Source organism: Prinia subflava, chromosome 11, assembly GCF_021018805.1.
Source record: "Prinia subflava isolate CZ2003 ecotype Zambia chromosome 11, Cam_Psub_1.2, whole genome shotgun sequence".
In the NCBI taxonomy this organism is placed as follows: Eukaryota; Metazoa; Chordata; class Aves; order Passeriformes; family Cisticolidae; genus Prinia; species Prinia subflava.
The window spans coordinates 10,005,223-10,022,182 of NC_086257.1; the positions used below are offsets into that span (position 1 = coordinate 10,005,223).

The 16,960-nt window shown below is 40.3% G+C and overlaps 2 protein-coding genes across 2 annotated transcripts in view; one reads left to right on the forward strand and one right to left on the reverse strand.

Moving 5' to 3' along the window:
- Positions 1–5,846, reverse strand: part of COL4A4 (collagen type IV alpha 4 chain) — a 62,841-nt gene extending 56,995 nt beyond the window's left edge. The window contains exons 1-3 of the mRNA XM_063408636.1: positions 5,740–5,846; positions 1,972–2,152; positions 1,079–1,118 (exon numbers count right to left, since the gene is read on the reverse strand). Of these exons, the coding sequence (XP_063264706.1) occupies positions 1,079–1,118; positions 1,972–2,027 (96 nt within the window). The 5' untranslated portion in view covers positions 2,028–2,152; positions 5,740–5,846. The remainder of the gene's footprint in view (positions 1–1,078; positions 1,119–1,971; positions 2,153–5,739) is intronic.
- A 166-nt stretch (positions 5,847–6,012) lies between these two features.
- COL4A3 (collagen type IV alpha 3 chain) overlaps positions 6,013–16,960 on the forward strand; it is a 56,238-nt gene continuing 45,290 nt past the window's right edge. The window contains exon 1 of the mRNA XM_063408075.1: positions 6,013–6,093. Within this exon, the coding sequence (XP_063264145.1) occupies positions 6,013–6,093 (81 nt within the window). The remainder of the gene's footprint in view (positions 6,094–16,960) is intronic.

The following is a 16,960-nucleotide window of genomic DNA, read 5'->3' on the forward strand; positions in this document are numbered from 1 at the left end:
TTTTAACAAGGAGGTAAAAGATTTAAAAATAATGTAGGCAAACTAGTAAATGGTGATAAAACAAATATTTTCTCAGCGTGGGTTTTCATTATTATCAAGGTCAAGATTGTTTTGTTTCTGGTTTTAACACCCAGTAGCAGAACACTATAGGCTCATACTTCAGTGTTTCAAGGAGAAAACACTGACAAATATTAGATAAGAAGGAAAAATCCTGTTCTTCTATCTATAACATTTTTAGAATATCTGGCATTCCCAAACCTCAGAACAAGAGGCTATGATGGTCCCTCTTACAGACTGCTTGTCTTTCACACACTGCATTTCCCATGAAATCACTGATCTACTCCCCGCTAGTCTCTCACATAATTGTTAGAATCTTGCCTCTCCTGGAAGATCAATAGAATACAAGTTTCTAATAACAGAACTATTATCCTTTCTTCTGATTGAACAGTTATTTAAAAAAATATTTCCATCTTCAACAGTTTAAATAAAAAGGGATGAGTTTGGGGATAAAAAAAAAAACAAACAACTCTACAAAAAAAGAGCATCTAAATTATTTGAAAGAATACAAAGAGGAGGGACTTGAAAGAAGTTTCAGTGAGAACACTGCAAACATAAGGGTAATATGATGGTCAGTACAGAGAGGATAATAAAGTAGATATTGAAACTGTGTTATGTGTGAAATTTTGGCTTGGACTGTCCATGGAAGCCAGCTTAAGATCTAGGCTAACATACAGAGCAGAATGGAAAGCTAGAATTGAGATGTGCCATAATGCAGAACCATTAAAGAGACTTTATGAAAAACAAGACTGACTCAGTGAAAAAGGTTTTTTATCTGCAGCTTTCCAAAAGCACCTCAAGAGGCCAGAATTAGAATCTAGGAAAATCCAGAGCGTGAAATTGCAAAATATGTAAGTTGAGTAGCAGAAAAGAAAGTCAGTACTGCAGAAATACAGAAAGGAGTCCTAAAGAATACAGTTTCCCACAGAACTATTGGTCATTTTGGTGCATGTGGTGCTACTTGCTTGAACTCTACCATTCTATCTCTCACCTGCCTAAAGTAAATATTAATGTCACTTACCCCATCAATTCCTTCAGTTGAAAAAACAATCAGCAGCCACCTGATTTAAAAGGAGAAAACAAAATTAAAACTACACTCACAAGATCAAACCTTCACCAAAATTTAGCCTGCAGAAAGTGGGAAGTGATCAAGTGTGCACATGATTAAGTCCTGTTTGGGGTGACCATACAGTATTTTTATAAGGGGTGCACACCACCAAGAAATGGCCTCCCGTGCTGTAAATATTTGTCTTTTTGGATTTGTGAGACTGAGGACAGACAGAAAGGCGTGAACAAGGCTATGTAAAAGTCACTATAACTTCCCCTTGTAACCTATTTACAAGGGCCAGAGAGGAACCATTCCAGACAGATTTCTCCACGGACACCAGCAGGTGAAGACTGAGTAGAGATGGCAATGATTAGCATCTGCCCCAAAATCAGTTAGCTGGTGCTGTTTGCTTTTGCTCAGAGAAAGAGGGCAAGAGAAAGTAGAGAGCAAAACCACATTCAGAACAGCCACATGATTCCAGAGCAGCTGCTGGGGAAGCCCAGCTCCATGCCAACCATTGCTAGTGATGGCTTGCAAAGGTTACCAAAAATATATATATACTAAAATAAAAAGATAGCCCAAAATTTCTGCAGCAATACAGAAAATAAGCATCCTTTTAAGTTATTATTAATGATAATATTATTTTTACTAAGAACTAAGGTGCTTACTCATTATATGAAAAGGTAAATTAGGTACAGCCCTAACATACAGACTGCTGTGTACTATTCCGCAGGCTACAGTGAAGCCTATTTCAAAATTACTGCAACTTTGCAAATATCTAGTCATTTCTTATTACTGTTAAATTGATAACTAAGAATATATCTCAGTGCATCTGGTTAAAAAATGTAGTGATCTGTAAAACTCACCAGGCAGCTGTGATAAGCCACTTAATCCGTTCAAATGAATCCTTTGTTAGTGCCATTCCTGCTGATTGAGGATTTGTATGTGCAGCACTTTTTTTTCTTTAAATGGCAGGTCTTCTCTTTCCTTCTGTTTGTGGATGGTCTATAAACACTGTTCCATACTGGTGTTGTTTTCCCTCTGAACCTGTTTATATGAAAATATATATCCAATGTATACATGAATAATTACTGGATAGCCAAAAATAAGTCTTAACCATTTGTATGTGTTACACTGCACAGCTTTGTGTTGGCACTACATTATATTCTTCCTATTCAGACCACATTTTATTTTATCAGCAATCCAATTATTTCAAGGGGACTATAATGAAACTGCAGATCAACATAAAAATATCTCAGCCTAGTAAAGATAGACCTTATTCTGTGTTTAAAATAATGAACAAAGAGCATTTTGCATCATTAGTTCTTAAAAAGTTTTCATAGCCATCATTTTAGTTGAAGGCATTAAGACAAAAGATGCAACACCCATGTATAGTAAAGAACCTAATGAACTCAAAAAAATCCCTCAATAAAGTATTTGCTACAGTTTTAAGACTGGAGTGAGCAGCAGCATCTTTTGCAAACTGGGCTGGACCAGTCTGTGGCAACATCTGAGCAAAGGAGGACTGCTCTGAATGCAGGAAAAAACATATACATTTCAGCTCAGGGTTCTACTCATATGCATGGGCATGGACAGATGACAATCACTGGACATCACCTAGAGTCTTTTAGCTTTATTTTTAGAACATTTTTTCTACAGCTTTTGCCAGGATTTAGGAAGCTGGAAGCTCTGTGTGCAGGACTGACCAGTGGCCTCCATGGCCCCAGAGTCAAATTTTGCATACATAAATTGCATATGTAATACATAATTTACATACATAGTGCATCACTGACCTATGACCTATGTCCAACAGCAGTTTTATTTGCTGCTCCAACCTTTTTGGAAACTTGAGCTTCACAAATCCAGAGAGACATGGCCAGGTCATGTGCAAACTTTTGTTCTCCCCAAAATAAAAAAGAAGCTGCAATCTTTTGTAATAAGACATGTCTGGCAAATGAGTCACACTGGGTATTTAAAACTGAGGGTTTAAGGGCTTGGCTTCTCCTAGGTTAGCACAAATTATCACAGGCTTCTGCTTTTTAGCACAGTTGTACTTCAAATGTGGGAAATGATTCTGAGGAGACTGAACACTGACTCGAGTGAATGGACAGGGGTTTGCTTCCTTGGAGACTCAGTTCCTGAGCAGGGAGTAAGGGTGGGAAGTGCAGCAAACCGGCTGCTCCCTGATAGCTCTTGAGGCAGCAGCCCTGTGTTTGTTAAACATGAGGGTACAGTTCCTGAAACATTACTGTTTTGCTTTCTATTATTTGGATAGTGTGGCATCTTCCTAACCAGGACTAATCTATAAATAATATTGACTCCTGTGTGTATGCACAATATATCCAAATCCCAGAGTACCAAGAAGAGACTTTGGAAGCTGCTGTGCACTGACTGGTGAATAAATAGCCTAAAGGCAGCCAGTCCATGCTGCAAGATCACTCTCTATATGGATTGTACAGTACTCCATTCATCTGTCAAATTCTTACAGTCTTGCTGTCCCCCAGTTCCCATCTGTGAGAAAAGAAAAAATAACAACATCCCTAATAAAAAAATAATATTCCAACAGCATTCCTACCCCACTGATCTTTTACATTAGTAATATAAACAATATAAGCAAAATTGTGAGGCAATACAACATTGCAGGGACTGATTGCCTCAAATGGAAAATCCAAGCCAGTCATAAAGTGTTAGACTTTGCAGAAATGTCTTCCTGTTGCTCACTATCCATCTCATTATTTAATTATCCAAACAGCTTCTGAAAATTAAGAAGAAAATAAAAAAGAAAATTATATTTGGTACATTTGCTTTGTATTAGCAGCAAAACTTTTATTTTCAAATTAAAATCCATTTTGATCCAACCCATTGACACAGTTTGAAATAATACTTAATGCATGAGTGGAAGACTTGCAACCCTCTGGTTGTTATTTTGTCATGGCTATCTAAACCCCATCATTTTCTGAACAAGTTGAATTGTTCAGCAGCTAATACAATAGCAGAAAGAATACAAGGTGTTGTTTAGATTGATGTGTCAAATTGATCTCATTTTTTGTGTTTTTGAAGCAATCACAACAGTTACCTCAATAAAATATCCCCAGGATAGCACACCCACTGCCACCAAAGGAATAGGTTTCATATTAGATCACCAAACCTCACCTGAACTTCAGAAAACAGAAGGGAAAAGCTAGCACTATAACATAATCTAGATGTTTACTTTCTAAACAAGAATCAAGAAGATAATGTCATTCTCAGTAACTCTGCTAAAGAGCAGGGGACATAAGCCATAGTTCCAAGCAGATACACAGCTACAGTTATTGAGGTAAAAAAAAATAAAATAGAGCATTCCTAACTGTATTTTCCTTACATCCAAGGAAGCAACATCATGAGAAACAATACCACACAAGTTGCAAAGTCAAGAAACTCTAACACCAGGACTTCTCATGTTAAATTCCAGTAGTGGATACTGTTTCTTCTACATGGTGACCATCAATCTGGCCTGAAAATGGGGGATTTCTCTTCCTTTTTCTCCATACCTTTTGTCTACACCAGCTTGCTCTCATAGATGTTGGATATTTTAGGGTCAAGTTGTTTTAACATGTTGCTACTGGAGATAACACCTCTTCCAGAGGCATGTTCTTACTGGTACTACCAAACTTTTTGGAAAAGTAGCTTCTTCTAACCAGCTTTCACAGGAGGTTGACAGTATGGTCTACTGAGTGGAGATCTAATCAGCTCTAATCTTGTGCCTGTCAGAGAAGCTGTTTTATAAAGCTCTGTGTTTAGCTTTCTGCTCATGAAAGCCTATAGGTTTGTATTTCATCAGTGCTCCTAAACTTCTATTCATATATTATATAGTTGCTTTTGTTGTATCACTTCTAGTGCAAATAAAGCCTGTAACGTGGGATTTCCTGTACAGCATACATGATCACTACAGACAGGACAAGGCTGCTGTGGCTGGCAGTGCCAACATGCTTTCTAAGTTTGCACCTTCCCAAAACAGCACTGTGCATGGTGAAAGGTTACCTTGAGCATGCAGCACTTCTGTCAATAACATAAATGTGATAAACGTTACACATTGCCAATACTTTACAAATCACAATTCCATTCGTGAAAGCTTTTCATCACATTACATGGAAAACCTGGGGAGAAACATTTCTCACTGCTCTCCATTAATGCGGTGGGGCAGCATTTTGTCCCCCGTGGGAGTTTCCTCTGTCTCATTATAAAACACTCGAGGGAGCGGAGAGCGCTGCTGAAGGAACTCCACTCTGAGCCTGGGAGCGCCCCGGCAGCGGCGGGACGGCCCTGGGGGCCGCGGCTGCTGCCGCCGCCGCTGCCGGTACCGCCTGGCTCCCGCCCGGTTTCACCGAGCCCTTCTCCCCGCCGGGACCCAGGGCCGACCCCTCTCCGTGCCGGTCCGTGCCCCGTTCGGGCGGTGCCCGGGCTGGCCCCGGCCCCGCTCCCGCCGCGCAGCCCCGCGGTCGGGGCGCGCCCGCCACCTGCGCCCTCACGGCGGCGCGGGGGGGACGGAGCCAGCCGGGAACCCGGGACACTCCCGCTGCCTCAGCGCGCTGCCCAGCCCCGTCCCGAGCAGCGCCAGGTGCCCCCGCCCCGAGCGGCCCGTCCGCGGCGCTCACCTCAGCTCCCAGGCGGGAAAGCCCCCGACGCCTCGCTCACTCCATGCCCGCTGAGGACGGACGGACGAGCGGCGGCTGCCAGCGGTGCCCAAGGCAGGACACGCGGGGGGGGACCAGGGGGTGGAGGAGAGGGGTGGCCGGGGCGGGGCCGCGACCCGGGAGCGCCGAGGCGGGTGCGGAGCGGGAACCCTCGGGCCAAAACCCACGGGAGGGCGGGCGGGGGGGCAGAGTCGAAGCGCCCCGGGACGCCGCGCAGGCAGCGCCGAGGGGGGGATGGCCGGCGGGGGCTGCCCGGGCCGCCTGGCGCCGGTGCTGCTGCTCGCCCTGCTCTGGCCGGGCCGCGCCGCGGCGGAGGTGAGTGAGCGCCGGGACGGGCTCGGGGCGGCGGAGGCTGCGGCGGGCCCCGGGGCAGAGCGGGCTCGGCCCCGCGCTCCCCGCTGCCACCGCGCTGGGTTGGCCGCCGGTGGGGAAGGAAAGGCGAGTGCGTGTGTTCCGAATGATGCGCCTCGTGTGCACGCCCGGGCAGGGCGAGGCGAGGTGAAGTACAGTACATCTCGCCCAGCTGCGGGGCACCGCTACCCGGACAGCGCTGCCGGGCGGGGATGAGGACGGGAGAGAAGGCCCTGCTCGGGGCACCGCACCCCGCTGGCCTCAGGAGCTTCCCGCCCTTCCAGCTGAGGGCACAGCGCGGGGTGGGATGGGGGCTCCGTCCCGCCACCAGCCCGGGAAGCGGCTGCGGAGGCCCGGCCTGCGGGCACAGGGGATGGGGACGACCAGGACGGAGCGGTGTGGAGTGGATGGCCCCTGAGGTGAACACCTCCGGAGCGGTGTGGAGTGGATGGCCCCTGAGGCAGAGACCTCCGGAGCGGTGTGGAGTAGATGGCCCCTGAGGTGAACACCTCCGGAGCGGTGTGGAGTAGATGGCCCCTGAGGTGAACACCTCCGGAGCGGTGTGGAGTAGATGGCCCCTGAGGTGAACACCTCCGGAGCGGCACTGACCGTCTGGACCACCTGTGACACCTTCATGACAAAATCATTTTACAGTTTGTCTTTCAGGCTTAGTGACGAGTGTCCACCCGTCACCGTTTGGTCAATAAATTCTCGTAGATCTTGTTGTAGACTTTTCTGTGCCTTTCTCCAGTGTCTGGTTATAACATTTGGACGGTACATTCCCAGCTGGGAGAGGAGCAGTCAGCTGTGAGGGTACACGGGTCGCTGTAGCTCTCAAAACTTCTGGCAGTTACCGAACAAAGAACTGCCAATTTCGGTGAATTTCTGGTAGACATCAAACACCCGAAACTGACAGATCTAAAATTTCTGATAAACCTAGAACACAAGAAACTGCCAGTTTTAGTAAATTTCAAGTTCCTCCTCCCGTAATAGTCAAAAATGTTAATTCTGCCCTGCATGTATGAATGAAGCTCTAACACTGTACATGAAAATCTTTACTGCCTCTCAAAACATTTTGAAGTTTACCTCTATATGGAAGAAATGTGATCTTGTACTTTGCTGTTGCTAAAGCAGAGCTGTGTTCTGCTATAATTATCTGAAGCAGTCTAATTAGTAATAATGCTTCTTCTAAACACATGCAGCTCTTTTACTCACCCGTTCTGGGTAGAGTGTCTGGAAACAGAATAAGCGGCTCACCTCAATATTTTGTTTTTTTTCATGGCACTCTAACTCAACTGGCAGTCAAGTTTAGTCATTTAACAAAGATCTAATTGTTTTATTTGTAATGGAATTAAAATACCTCTTAGTTCTTATGTAGAACAGAGGTATCAGATCTATTTGCATAGTACATGTTTTCGGCAGGGTTGTTTCACGCTCCATCTAGAGTCGATGCTTACTGTAAAGCAAGATGTGGAAGATTAACATCTCATGACCTGTGTCTCTCTTCTGCCCAGTTTGCTGGTTTTTGTTCCGTTCTCCTCTTCCTCTGCTGATATCTGCCATCCATTGCCCTTGTTGCTCTGAGGAGGTGGATATCATCATGTGGGCTTCTGGAGGGCTTTTAGCAAGCACAGGCTGTGTTCCAGGAATGTGCCTGCTCTCCCACAGCACACACACACTTTGTCTAAGCCTCTCTTCTGGCAGTTTATCTTAACTCCTAATTAAATATCAATTGCTACTGTAATTGACATTAGTTAATTGATGAATCGTTGTATCTTGGCTAAACTGTTCATTGCAAAGAAGTAGGTTGGTTTTCTAAAATTATGCTACACTTTCACATGAAAATAAATTGATGTTTGACCAGCAAGCAATACTTTGGCTGTTTGCATCAATTAAAAATGTTTCAATATAGAAGATTTTAGGTGTAGTTTATTCCTGAAGACATAAAAGGATATTATTCATTTGTGCCTGCTGCTCTTTATACAGCAAATTTTAGTCCTTGCAGCTCTTCACAGAGTCCAGACTTCTCTGCCCTTAGAAAGCTGAACTTTCTGGGAATATTATTGTCTGCATTCTTGACCACTGACATGCTCTAATCATATCTTCTGAAAACTCAGCAGAAATAGCATCTTCCTGTGTCAAAGGCTTTTCAGCCTCTTTGATGAGCTTCTTTCTTCTTCCTTGACTTTGAAGACTGGTGTTATAATTATTCAGATTTTTCCACTGTTCATTTAAATATTTTAGAATCATAATCAATATGCTTTCACAGGGTACCAGATTCTTCCTGTTCTCCATCTTTTTTTTTTTTTTTTCTTTCAGAAAAAGAAGAATTTGCTTTTTCATTGCCTTATTTTGTCTAACAGCACCTGGAACTGATAGTGTCTTGATACAAATTCAATACAATTCAATTAATTCCCTTAAGTGTGTCCTTTTGATACCATTTATGTACTTCTCTTCTATCTTCATATTAAACACTAATCTAAAAATGTTCCCTGGAATTTGTTGTTTCAAATGACATGTTGTTTCATTTTTTCCTAATAGGAAAAATACCTTGGTCAAGTTCATTAGTGCTCAATCAATATTATGGCATTGATCATTTTTATGATGCTGTCATGTTTCATCATGCGCCATTTGTTTGATAAAGAGAGTTTCTACTTGAGCAAGATTACTTGCTTGCAAGTTAGCTGCACCTCATCTTATTACCACTTTTTAATTTTTATTTTAAATACTTTTGTAATGTTAGCTTACAGGATAAAATTAGGTGCACCTTGTTATGTTTTTGGCTCCATCATGACATTTCATATTTTTCATCATGCACTGGTGGCAGAGGGGACATAACAACTTTGGTGACTGTAAGACTTGGGAAGATCTGTTTTGCATCCTCTTCCTCACTCATATTGTCTGTGACTAGATGCAAGTGTTCATATTTCACAGCTAATTTAATTTCCCACAAATGTTAGAATTTGCATGCAAGTACTTTAAATGGATCTTCTTTGCTTCCTAATACAAATATTTCTTTTTCTTAATTATATGCAACCTGTATTGCTGTCACAAATAGATCTTAATATATGGCTCTCAAAGGGAAAAACAATGTTCTCACTCATCCCATGGCCATCTCCAAGGCTGGTAAAAATGGGATGCAGGCTTAGTTTGACCAGGAATCAAAATGTTGGATGCACCAAGTGTCGTGGTGAGAATATTCCTTGTCTGACAGCCTTTGGAAGCACCCAGGCTTTTTGTTGCACAAGCAGCTCAAAAGGGAAGATGTGCACCTGAATATACAAGAGAGTTCACAGAGCATGTTAGAAAAACAAGTCCTTTGTGAAGTGTCCTCTTTGATTTGGTTAATGTGATCCCAGCTCCAAAGTCAAGGAGGGTGTTACTCTGAGAATTGGGTCCAACTTTTGCTAGACTGTTCTGCTCCTCTCCATTTATTACATTAATTACATTTATTGTAATTCAGCCATCACCTCCAAAGAGAAACAATGTCACAGCACTGCAGAACAAGGCTTCTCGTACTGAGCCAGTAGAGGTAGCATAAATTAGCAGAGTTACCCTAATGTTTGTGCATCAAACTTGATGGATTTCTGCTGGTTTGCAGCACGTTGCCCTGATGGCCAGGAAATGGGAATTGTCCCCATGTGTGTGCTGCATCATACAGCTGAAAGATGAACCTTCTTAGGTGACCTAAGTAAACACCTGTAAAAATGGAACTGTTGACACTTGATGCCTTTTCTAGAAAACCTACAAGACAAATGCACATTTAAGCAAAACTCTATAAAGTTATTTTGCTGTCTGAATAATACCATGAAAATTGTTAGAGTAGACAGGCAAACACTGATTCTTTCTTCACTTCTTTGAATTTCAGAGAGATAGAATAATTTTATTTATTATCTGTGCTAGCAGTCTCTTCTGCAGTACCTAGAGCTGATTTGATATAACAGATCTTTGAAACAAAATACTTTGCTGTTAAGTGCAACTAGTATGGGATGTCCGGTCATCTGTTTTACTGTCACGTTCTCACCTTACTGCCTAACAAAGTAACACTAGAAGTATGTTGGCATGGACTACAAGAGCCTAGGAGGAAGGTGAAATACGAAAAGTCTTTTTCCTTAACTGTTTGCAGCCCCAGTCTCTCACAATCACACTGAAAAAGTTCCATTTTGTCACACTAATATATTTATAGTTCCATTTTCATTATTTGCCATAGTGATTTTTTTCATAGGGTACAAGTCTCACAGGTTTACAGGTTTTCCATCTTGCCTAGTTTAGTGAAGACCTTTTAGCTAGGGCTTTGTGCTGCATTTTTCCACAGATTATTTTGCAGGAAGAAGTGACCTTTAATTTTTTTAAATCTGTGAAGTCATAGAGCTTTTCAAATAAGGAGAAACCAAAGCATGTGCAATAAGCCTTCCCTGAACAAGCTACTGTTGCTTTCATTGCTATTTGCACCACTTAACAGAAGATGCACACCAGGAATTTTCTGAATATACAAATATACAGGCCTGAGGAGACAAAAAATTTAGTGAATACCATTCCCACACTCAACAGCTGGGAAGAAATACAAAATATGTGAGCAAATGCTAACCATATTGAGGTAGGTAAGCAAAAATACAGTAGTTAAATGGTGTGTATCCTTTGTTATTAGATTGCTCTTTTAAGGTGATTGTTAGGAAGGAAGAGCACGGATGAATGAGCTGATTAAACACTCTTAAGAGTTTGCTACACAAAACAAAATTGTGTGGCCTGAATTGCTTAGTCTTTTTTTCCTCGGAGAAAAGAAAAATATTTATCTGTTGTCCCCATGTCCTCTTCAAGGTCAGGAGAAGAAGCCAACCAGAGATGGAGTTCATGGCACTGTCTTTGGAGATTTTACACATCTGAATAGATCAGGAACAGTTTGGTTCCATTTCTGATAGTTCTTATCAGTGACTTCAACCCTAGTGAGATGACTTGTAGAGTAGATATTGGTCATTATAAACCTAAATGTCAAAATATTCTGTGGTATAGAAGAAGAAGGAAAAACATCATTCTCTTTGTCTAAAGAGAGAGAATTTCTGTATCTTCTCTTTATAGACCAAAAGTAATTTACACAAACCCCCTCCCTAAAACAGGAGATTTTAGAGCCTCAGCACACAGTGTTCCAAACTGCACACAATATACCATCTCTACTTATGTAGATACTGAGTAATTTTAGGCAATGTCTACAAAATTTGCCTTCATGGCCATCCCTACAGAGCTCACAAATCATTTGAATTCGTGAAAACTTAGTACGTTTATTTTTTTTTTCTGCATTAAAACATTTTATCTGTTTTATCCTAAGGCAATGATGAAGACATGGGCAAAGTGAAGATTGCTAAGCCCTACTCCTCTCATATTTCCTCACTGATAGTGAGTTGGAGAGAAGGGAGAAGCCCAGTAGAATTAATTGTGCTATATCTGCTTGAAGAAGAGTATGGTTGGTACCATGGGAGGTGCATGTGGAACACACTCCCAATGACACAGTGGTGTGTTTTCCTCTATGAACAGCTATGTTACAGTGGTTTCTTGGAACTTCTGTACAAACAGGCTCATTCACAGAAAAAAAAAAGAAGATAGGCTGTGCAGTAAGTATGTCAACAGAAAAAGAAGCAAGAGATACCAAAAGTTCTCTGAAAAATTTGTTTTCATCTGGCTTATACTGTTTACCCAAGGTTTATGTTACTGCCTTTTTATTGTGCTAAGTGTTGATATTTATGAAAGATTTGCCTAACACTACAAAACCGCTGTAGTACAAAGTTCTTAACCAACAGGGTTTGCTGTAAAAAGTAAAATAATTTTTCCAAAGTGGTTTCAATCTCTGAAGTGAAAAAGGGGGTTCATGCACGTTCTTCTTGCATAATAGAAGGTTGTTTAAATGTTCACATACATTTCTTTTTCCATTTCTTTCTACATGTCATTTAGCTTAGTTGGTTTGAAATAGCATTATAAATATATCTTTATATTACATGAATAAGCAAATCCCTTCCAAGAGAACTCATATCAGTTTAAAATTAAGGGTTTAACATAAGGAAATTCTTACCAAGTTCAGATAAAAATGTCTTAACGTCATGTGACCATGAATTGTGTATCTGTAAGTTAAACACAAAGTCTGGCTTCTGTGAAGTGTTATGTTCTCCTATGACCACAAATATTTAGGACTTTTCTCCTGCACCTCACATTGAAAGCAGCACTTAACCAGTAATACAAGGCCTGTGTCACCAGCAGGGCATTTTGATTCAAGAGTATTCCCTGAGCAAGGTTCCCATTACAGGTATTTAATGGAGCTTATTCAACAACTGCACTGCCTGCAGCAGAACAGTTGTCTCTTGTCCTTTAGACCCAGGCTCTCTGTGTTGGGTGCTATTGACCAGGCTGTGTATTAGTTAGTTAAGGTGAATTTCTTTATAATGAAAAGTCTAAATGAAATAATTTTTATCCTGTGCTAGGTATTCAACTGGTAAGCAAAATGCTGTGAATTTTGATAGCATACATGGCTGTTAACAGGAGTCTTCTAAGGTAGGAATGTCTGGCTGCCTTCCAGTTCACAAGTGACTACACAATGTTTCAGGGTTTGGGAACTGACATATTTTCCTTCATCTCATCATCTCCTATTTCTGCTCTATGTTGTCTATACTTATTGAAGGCTTAATAATTTGGTTTTGTTGTATTGGTCCAGCAATCACTAAAAAAACACAAAGTTCTTCGTGGTCTTTGATAATTTTAATGAATTCATGTTTGATGCTTAGAATGCATGAAAAACTTTTAGTATACAGATTCTAATTGTGAGACTGGTATTTTGTTTTGATAGCAGTGTTTTGGAGTGAGGGGACCTCATTCTCCAGACCTTGCACGCTCCATGGTGATTTGCAGTTGTGCAACATGAGGCATATGCTGATAGGGTCACGTATCCACTACCCTTGTCTAGCTAGAATTCCTGACTGTGCTAATCTAGATAAGTGTCTTAATACAGGTGCATCAGAAGAAAAAGATTTTCTTTATATAGCTTTTCTCACAGTGGGAACCTTTTTCTGTAAAGCTCTGCTCTCACATCCTCTTGTGCAGGCTAGGATAAATTTTCAAAACTGTAACTGTATCCAAGCTAGAAACTTTAGCTACCACCATAATGTTCTTCAGAAAGTGCAGCATTTAACATATGTGCAGCATACCTGCCCCAACACAAATCTGCAGTGTAGATAAATGGCAGAGCAAAACTTTCCACTTGCTGTAATCACAGTGTATTACTCCCACCTTTATTAGATGCAATAGAAAACACTTGATAGAGTATGGGTGAAATGGGCCTTTTGAAGTTTTAAGCACTATATGAACATCAACTGTTGGAGCAGCGTTGTTCTACGTGCTCAGTTGTGATTTATAGACGCAGCTGGGATGTGTAAAGTGATTGCTCTGCACTGAGACAGCCCCGGAGGAATTCAAAAATCTCCATGTGTCAGCAGCCATTGAAAATTCATAATCAAGACTTAAAGGACCTGGCTCACTGATACGTAATTTTTAATAAGTATTGGCATTTAAGAGAAATTACAGAAAAGATGAAATCAGATGATAAGTTACTTCCATTTAGAAAGGACCACTGTGATGTCATGCATATTTTTATGCTGCTCAGGGTATCATAAATGAGCAGAAAGATGGAAAAGAATAAAAAAGTCGCATGGCAGAAAAATCGATATTGTCCAGTAAGTCATGTTCCATATAGTGATAGGATTCTAATTTAGTGATTCTGTAAATTAAGAGATAAAGACCTAATGGCAGGATAGGTGAGATGCAAATAAGTATCAAGTTTAAATGAAAAATTAATTATGCATTTTTAAAAATAAGTCAGATCAGCTGTTAGAATAACCAGTGAAGGAAAGTGACAGCTTCATCACCCACTTGAGAGAAGACACCTGGGCTATTTTTACTGTCCACAGTAATTAATGGATATCACTTGCTCTGCTTTTAATTCATTTTAAAATACCTCATGTTGCACAGTCATCTTTCATTTACATTAACCAGAATTTACTTTGGGCATCAGTGGAATTCACCCATGAAATTAAAGACAAGTCAGGCCAAAAGTGCACACTTAAGCCCCACTTCAGCCACTTTGCTATATTCCTACACAATACATTTGATTTCATCTCAGCTTTCATCTGAATGTCTTTATTACTCATCCTGTGTGGTCTTGGTCTGAACTATACTTAAAGAATATGGTACTTGTTTCCTGCAGCAATGCATTTTACTGCCTCTCTGTCCTAGGAGCAATATTTTTAATACAAGTGTGTATTTTGAAATTATAGCTGAGCTACTCTGCTCTTCTCTAGATCTGGCAAAACAAAGAAATACCCTGACAGTTCTGTCATTGTATATATCATTCAAAAAATAGATCAATGGAGCAATACTGGATCATCCTGACTTTGGCTCTGTTTGTCTGTGCTCCACCCTCCTGCCTTTAAACCATTCCCAGTGGGACTGTGTTGCCCCACCAATGTGAGTGACAGCACTCAGAGCCTGTGCTAGTGACAGAATAGGAAGGCTGGCATTGCTGCTCTTCTCCTTACATTCAGACTTTGTCACATCCTTTAGCATATCCAGGTTTGATAACATCCCTAAATACATTCTCTGACATTCCTCATGTAACCAGTGCTCCTGGCAAAGTGCTGAGAACTGTGTAAGATTCTCTCCAAAACAAGTTACTACCACTGCTGTGGCTGGAGTAGCAGTGCCATGCTCAATCTACATTAACCTTTGTATGGGTGACACCACAGTCTGTAGTATGTTATTTCTTCCTTCTTTCTGTGTCATTTCTTTAAGGAATTATGTGAAGGAGAGGACTGGAATATTCTCTAAGCAGTTGGTTAAGTTACTCTCTGAATCAGGAGCAGGAAGAGGTCAGAGCCCTGTAGAATCCAATCCCGTAGTGTCAGAAGGGCAATTCAGAGTTATAGGTAAGGTTGCACCCACTGAACAAAACATGAACCACTGCAGTAAATGTGCCTCACCATGTCCTACTGGAATTATGTATCTCTTTAATATAACATTTACTATCACTAAAAACACTTTGGAGAAGAGCTCCTCTGTAAATTACTCCAAGTGGTGTGGGGTTTTAATCTTGGTTCATTGGTAAATTGATTTGATTTGGTATTCATATAATGATCTGACTGTATCCTTTGACCTAGATTTTAGATCAAAAATATTCTTCATCTAAATATTTGAAAGAAATGTTAATTATTATTATGAAAATCACAAAACCAAAAAACATGCAGTAAACCTGTGGCTTTGGTTAATATACTTATGTAGATGTTATTTTGAGAATTTTGAGTAAACTGTTAATAACTAATATTCAGTTTCCTTATTTTATAACCTGGCAACATCGTATTGTTTTTTTATGATCCTTTGATAAAGGAACTGCAGGCATCTTGCAAGGATGTGAAAGCATCCAACAGTGTAAATGAGCAATGATTTTTTGGTTCAAAGCTCCTGTACAGAAGGCGTAATCTAATCTTACATAAAAAAATCATATGCCAAAACATTTAGTATTATCCAGCTAACTGACTGTGTAATGTTAAATCATCTTTGGTCTTTTCAATTTCATTTAAAGTGATATGTGTACACAAAAAGACCTAAATAGATCTGAAGGCTTACTAATGGCAAATTAAGCATATTCTAAGCATTCTGACTTCTTCAAGAGCAAAGGCTCTCTTTCTTTCAATAGTTTATTAACTTAGATTAATTGTATAATGTCAGAATTTTCTACATGTTCATGCATTTCTCTTCACATTGAGTTGTCTTTCATTATTAGATAAAAGGATTTGTTCTGTATCTGTACACATCAAATCTTCTGCAGGTTATACCTGTTACAGTAGAGTAATTTAATTTTTTGATTTCTCTACATGTCCTGAAAACTGTGCTTTGCATACAGATACTGGAAAGAATCTACTTCTAGTTTGCTTTCACAGGCAGAAATAAGGTGCAACTTCATGGAGGTCTGTAGAATTATAATGGTATATACCTGTGTATACATCTTGCCTTGAGCAACTACACTTTTTATATTGCTTAGCAGACCCCTACCAATGATCAGTTTTGAAGAGAATGCTTTGGGATGCAAGGTACTGTTGTTGAATAAGGAGCAAGAAGAACAGTTGTCTGATAAACTATCCCAAATTTATTTAGAGAGATATATCACTTTATCCTCTTGTATTGATATTTAAAGACTTAAAATATCTGTCATATAACTGATGAATTTAAATTAATTTAGACCATCCAGTACCAGATTGACCTCACCAAGGGGAAGTCAGGGTACTGTTTGTTGTTAATTCTGCACTAGTGCTTATTCTTATATCTCTGGTGATATAATCATATTGATTAATATAATAATAAAGGTAGCATAGTTAGATAGTTTCTGTTTTACATGATACCTTTGTTTTCCAAATTTGTGATGCAGTACCACTTGAATTCTACCTATCAGATCAGGGTAAGAGTGAGTCTTCTTTAAATATGACAAAAATTAACTATTTAATGTTTGCAACTCTTTAAAAATTTAGCTTGAAACATCACCTAGCCATCTATTGATCTGTCTATAAATCAGAGGCAGACACAATAATTTCTTGAAGATTTGCCTTTCATGGCCAACTGATTTTAATTTAATTAATTTTGTAAATAAATGTTCAAGTATCTGTTTACCTGAGGAATGCTCCCTGCAGCTGTTTTTAAATTGATAGATGGCATCATCTCACCTAAGTTCAGCCACCTAAAAGACAAGCAGCAAATGCTAGGAATTGTCAAGCCTATAGAGAACAGCAACTACTTCCAGCATCTT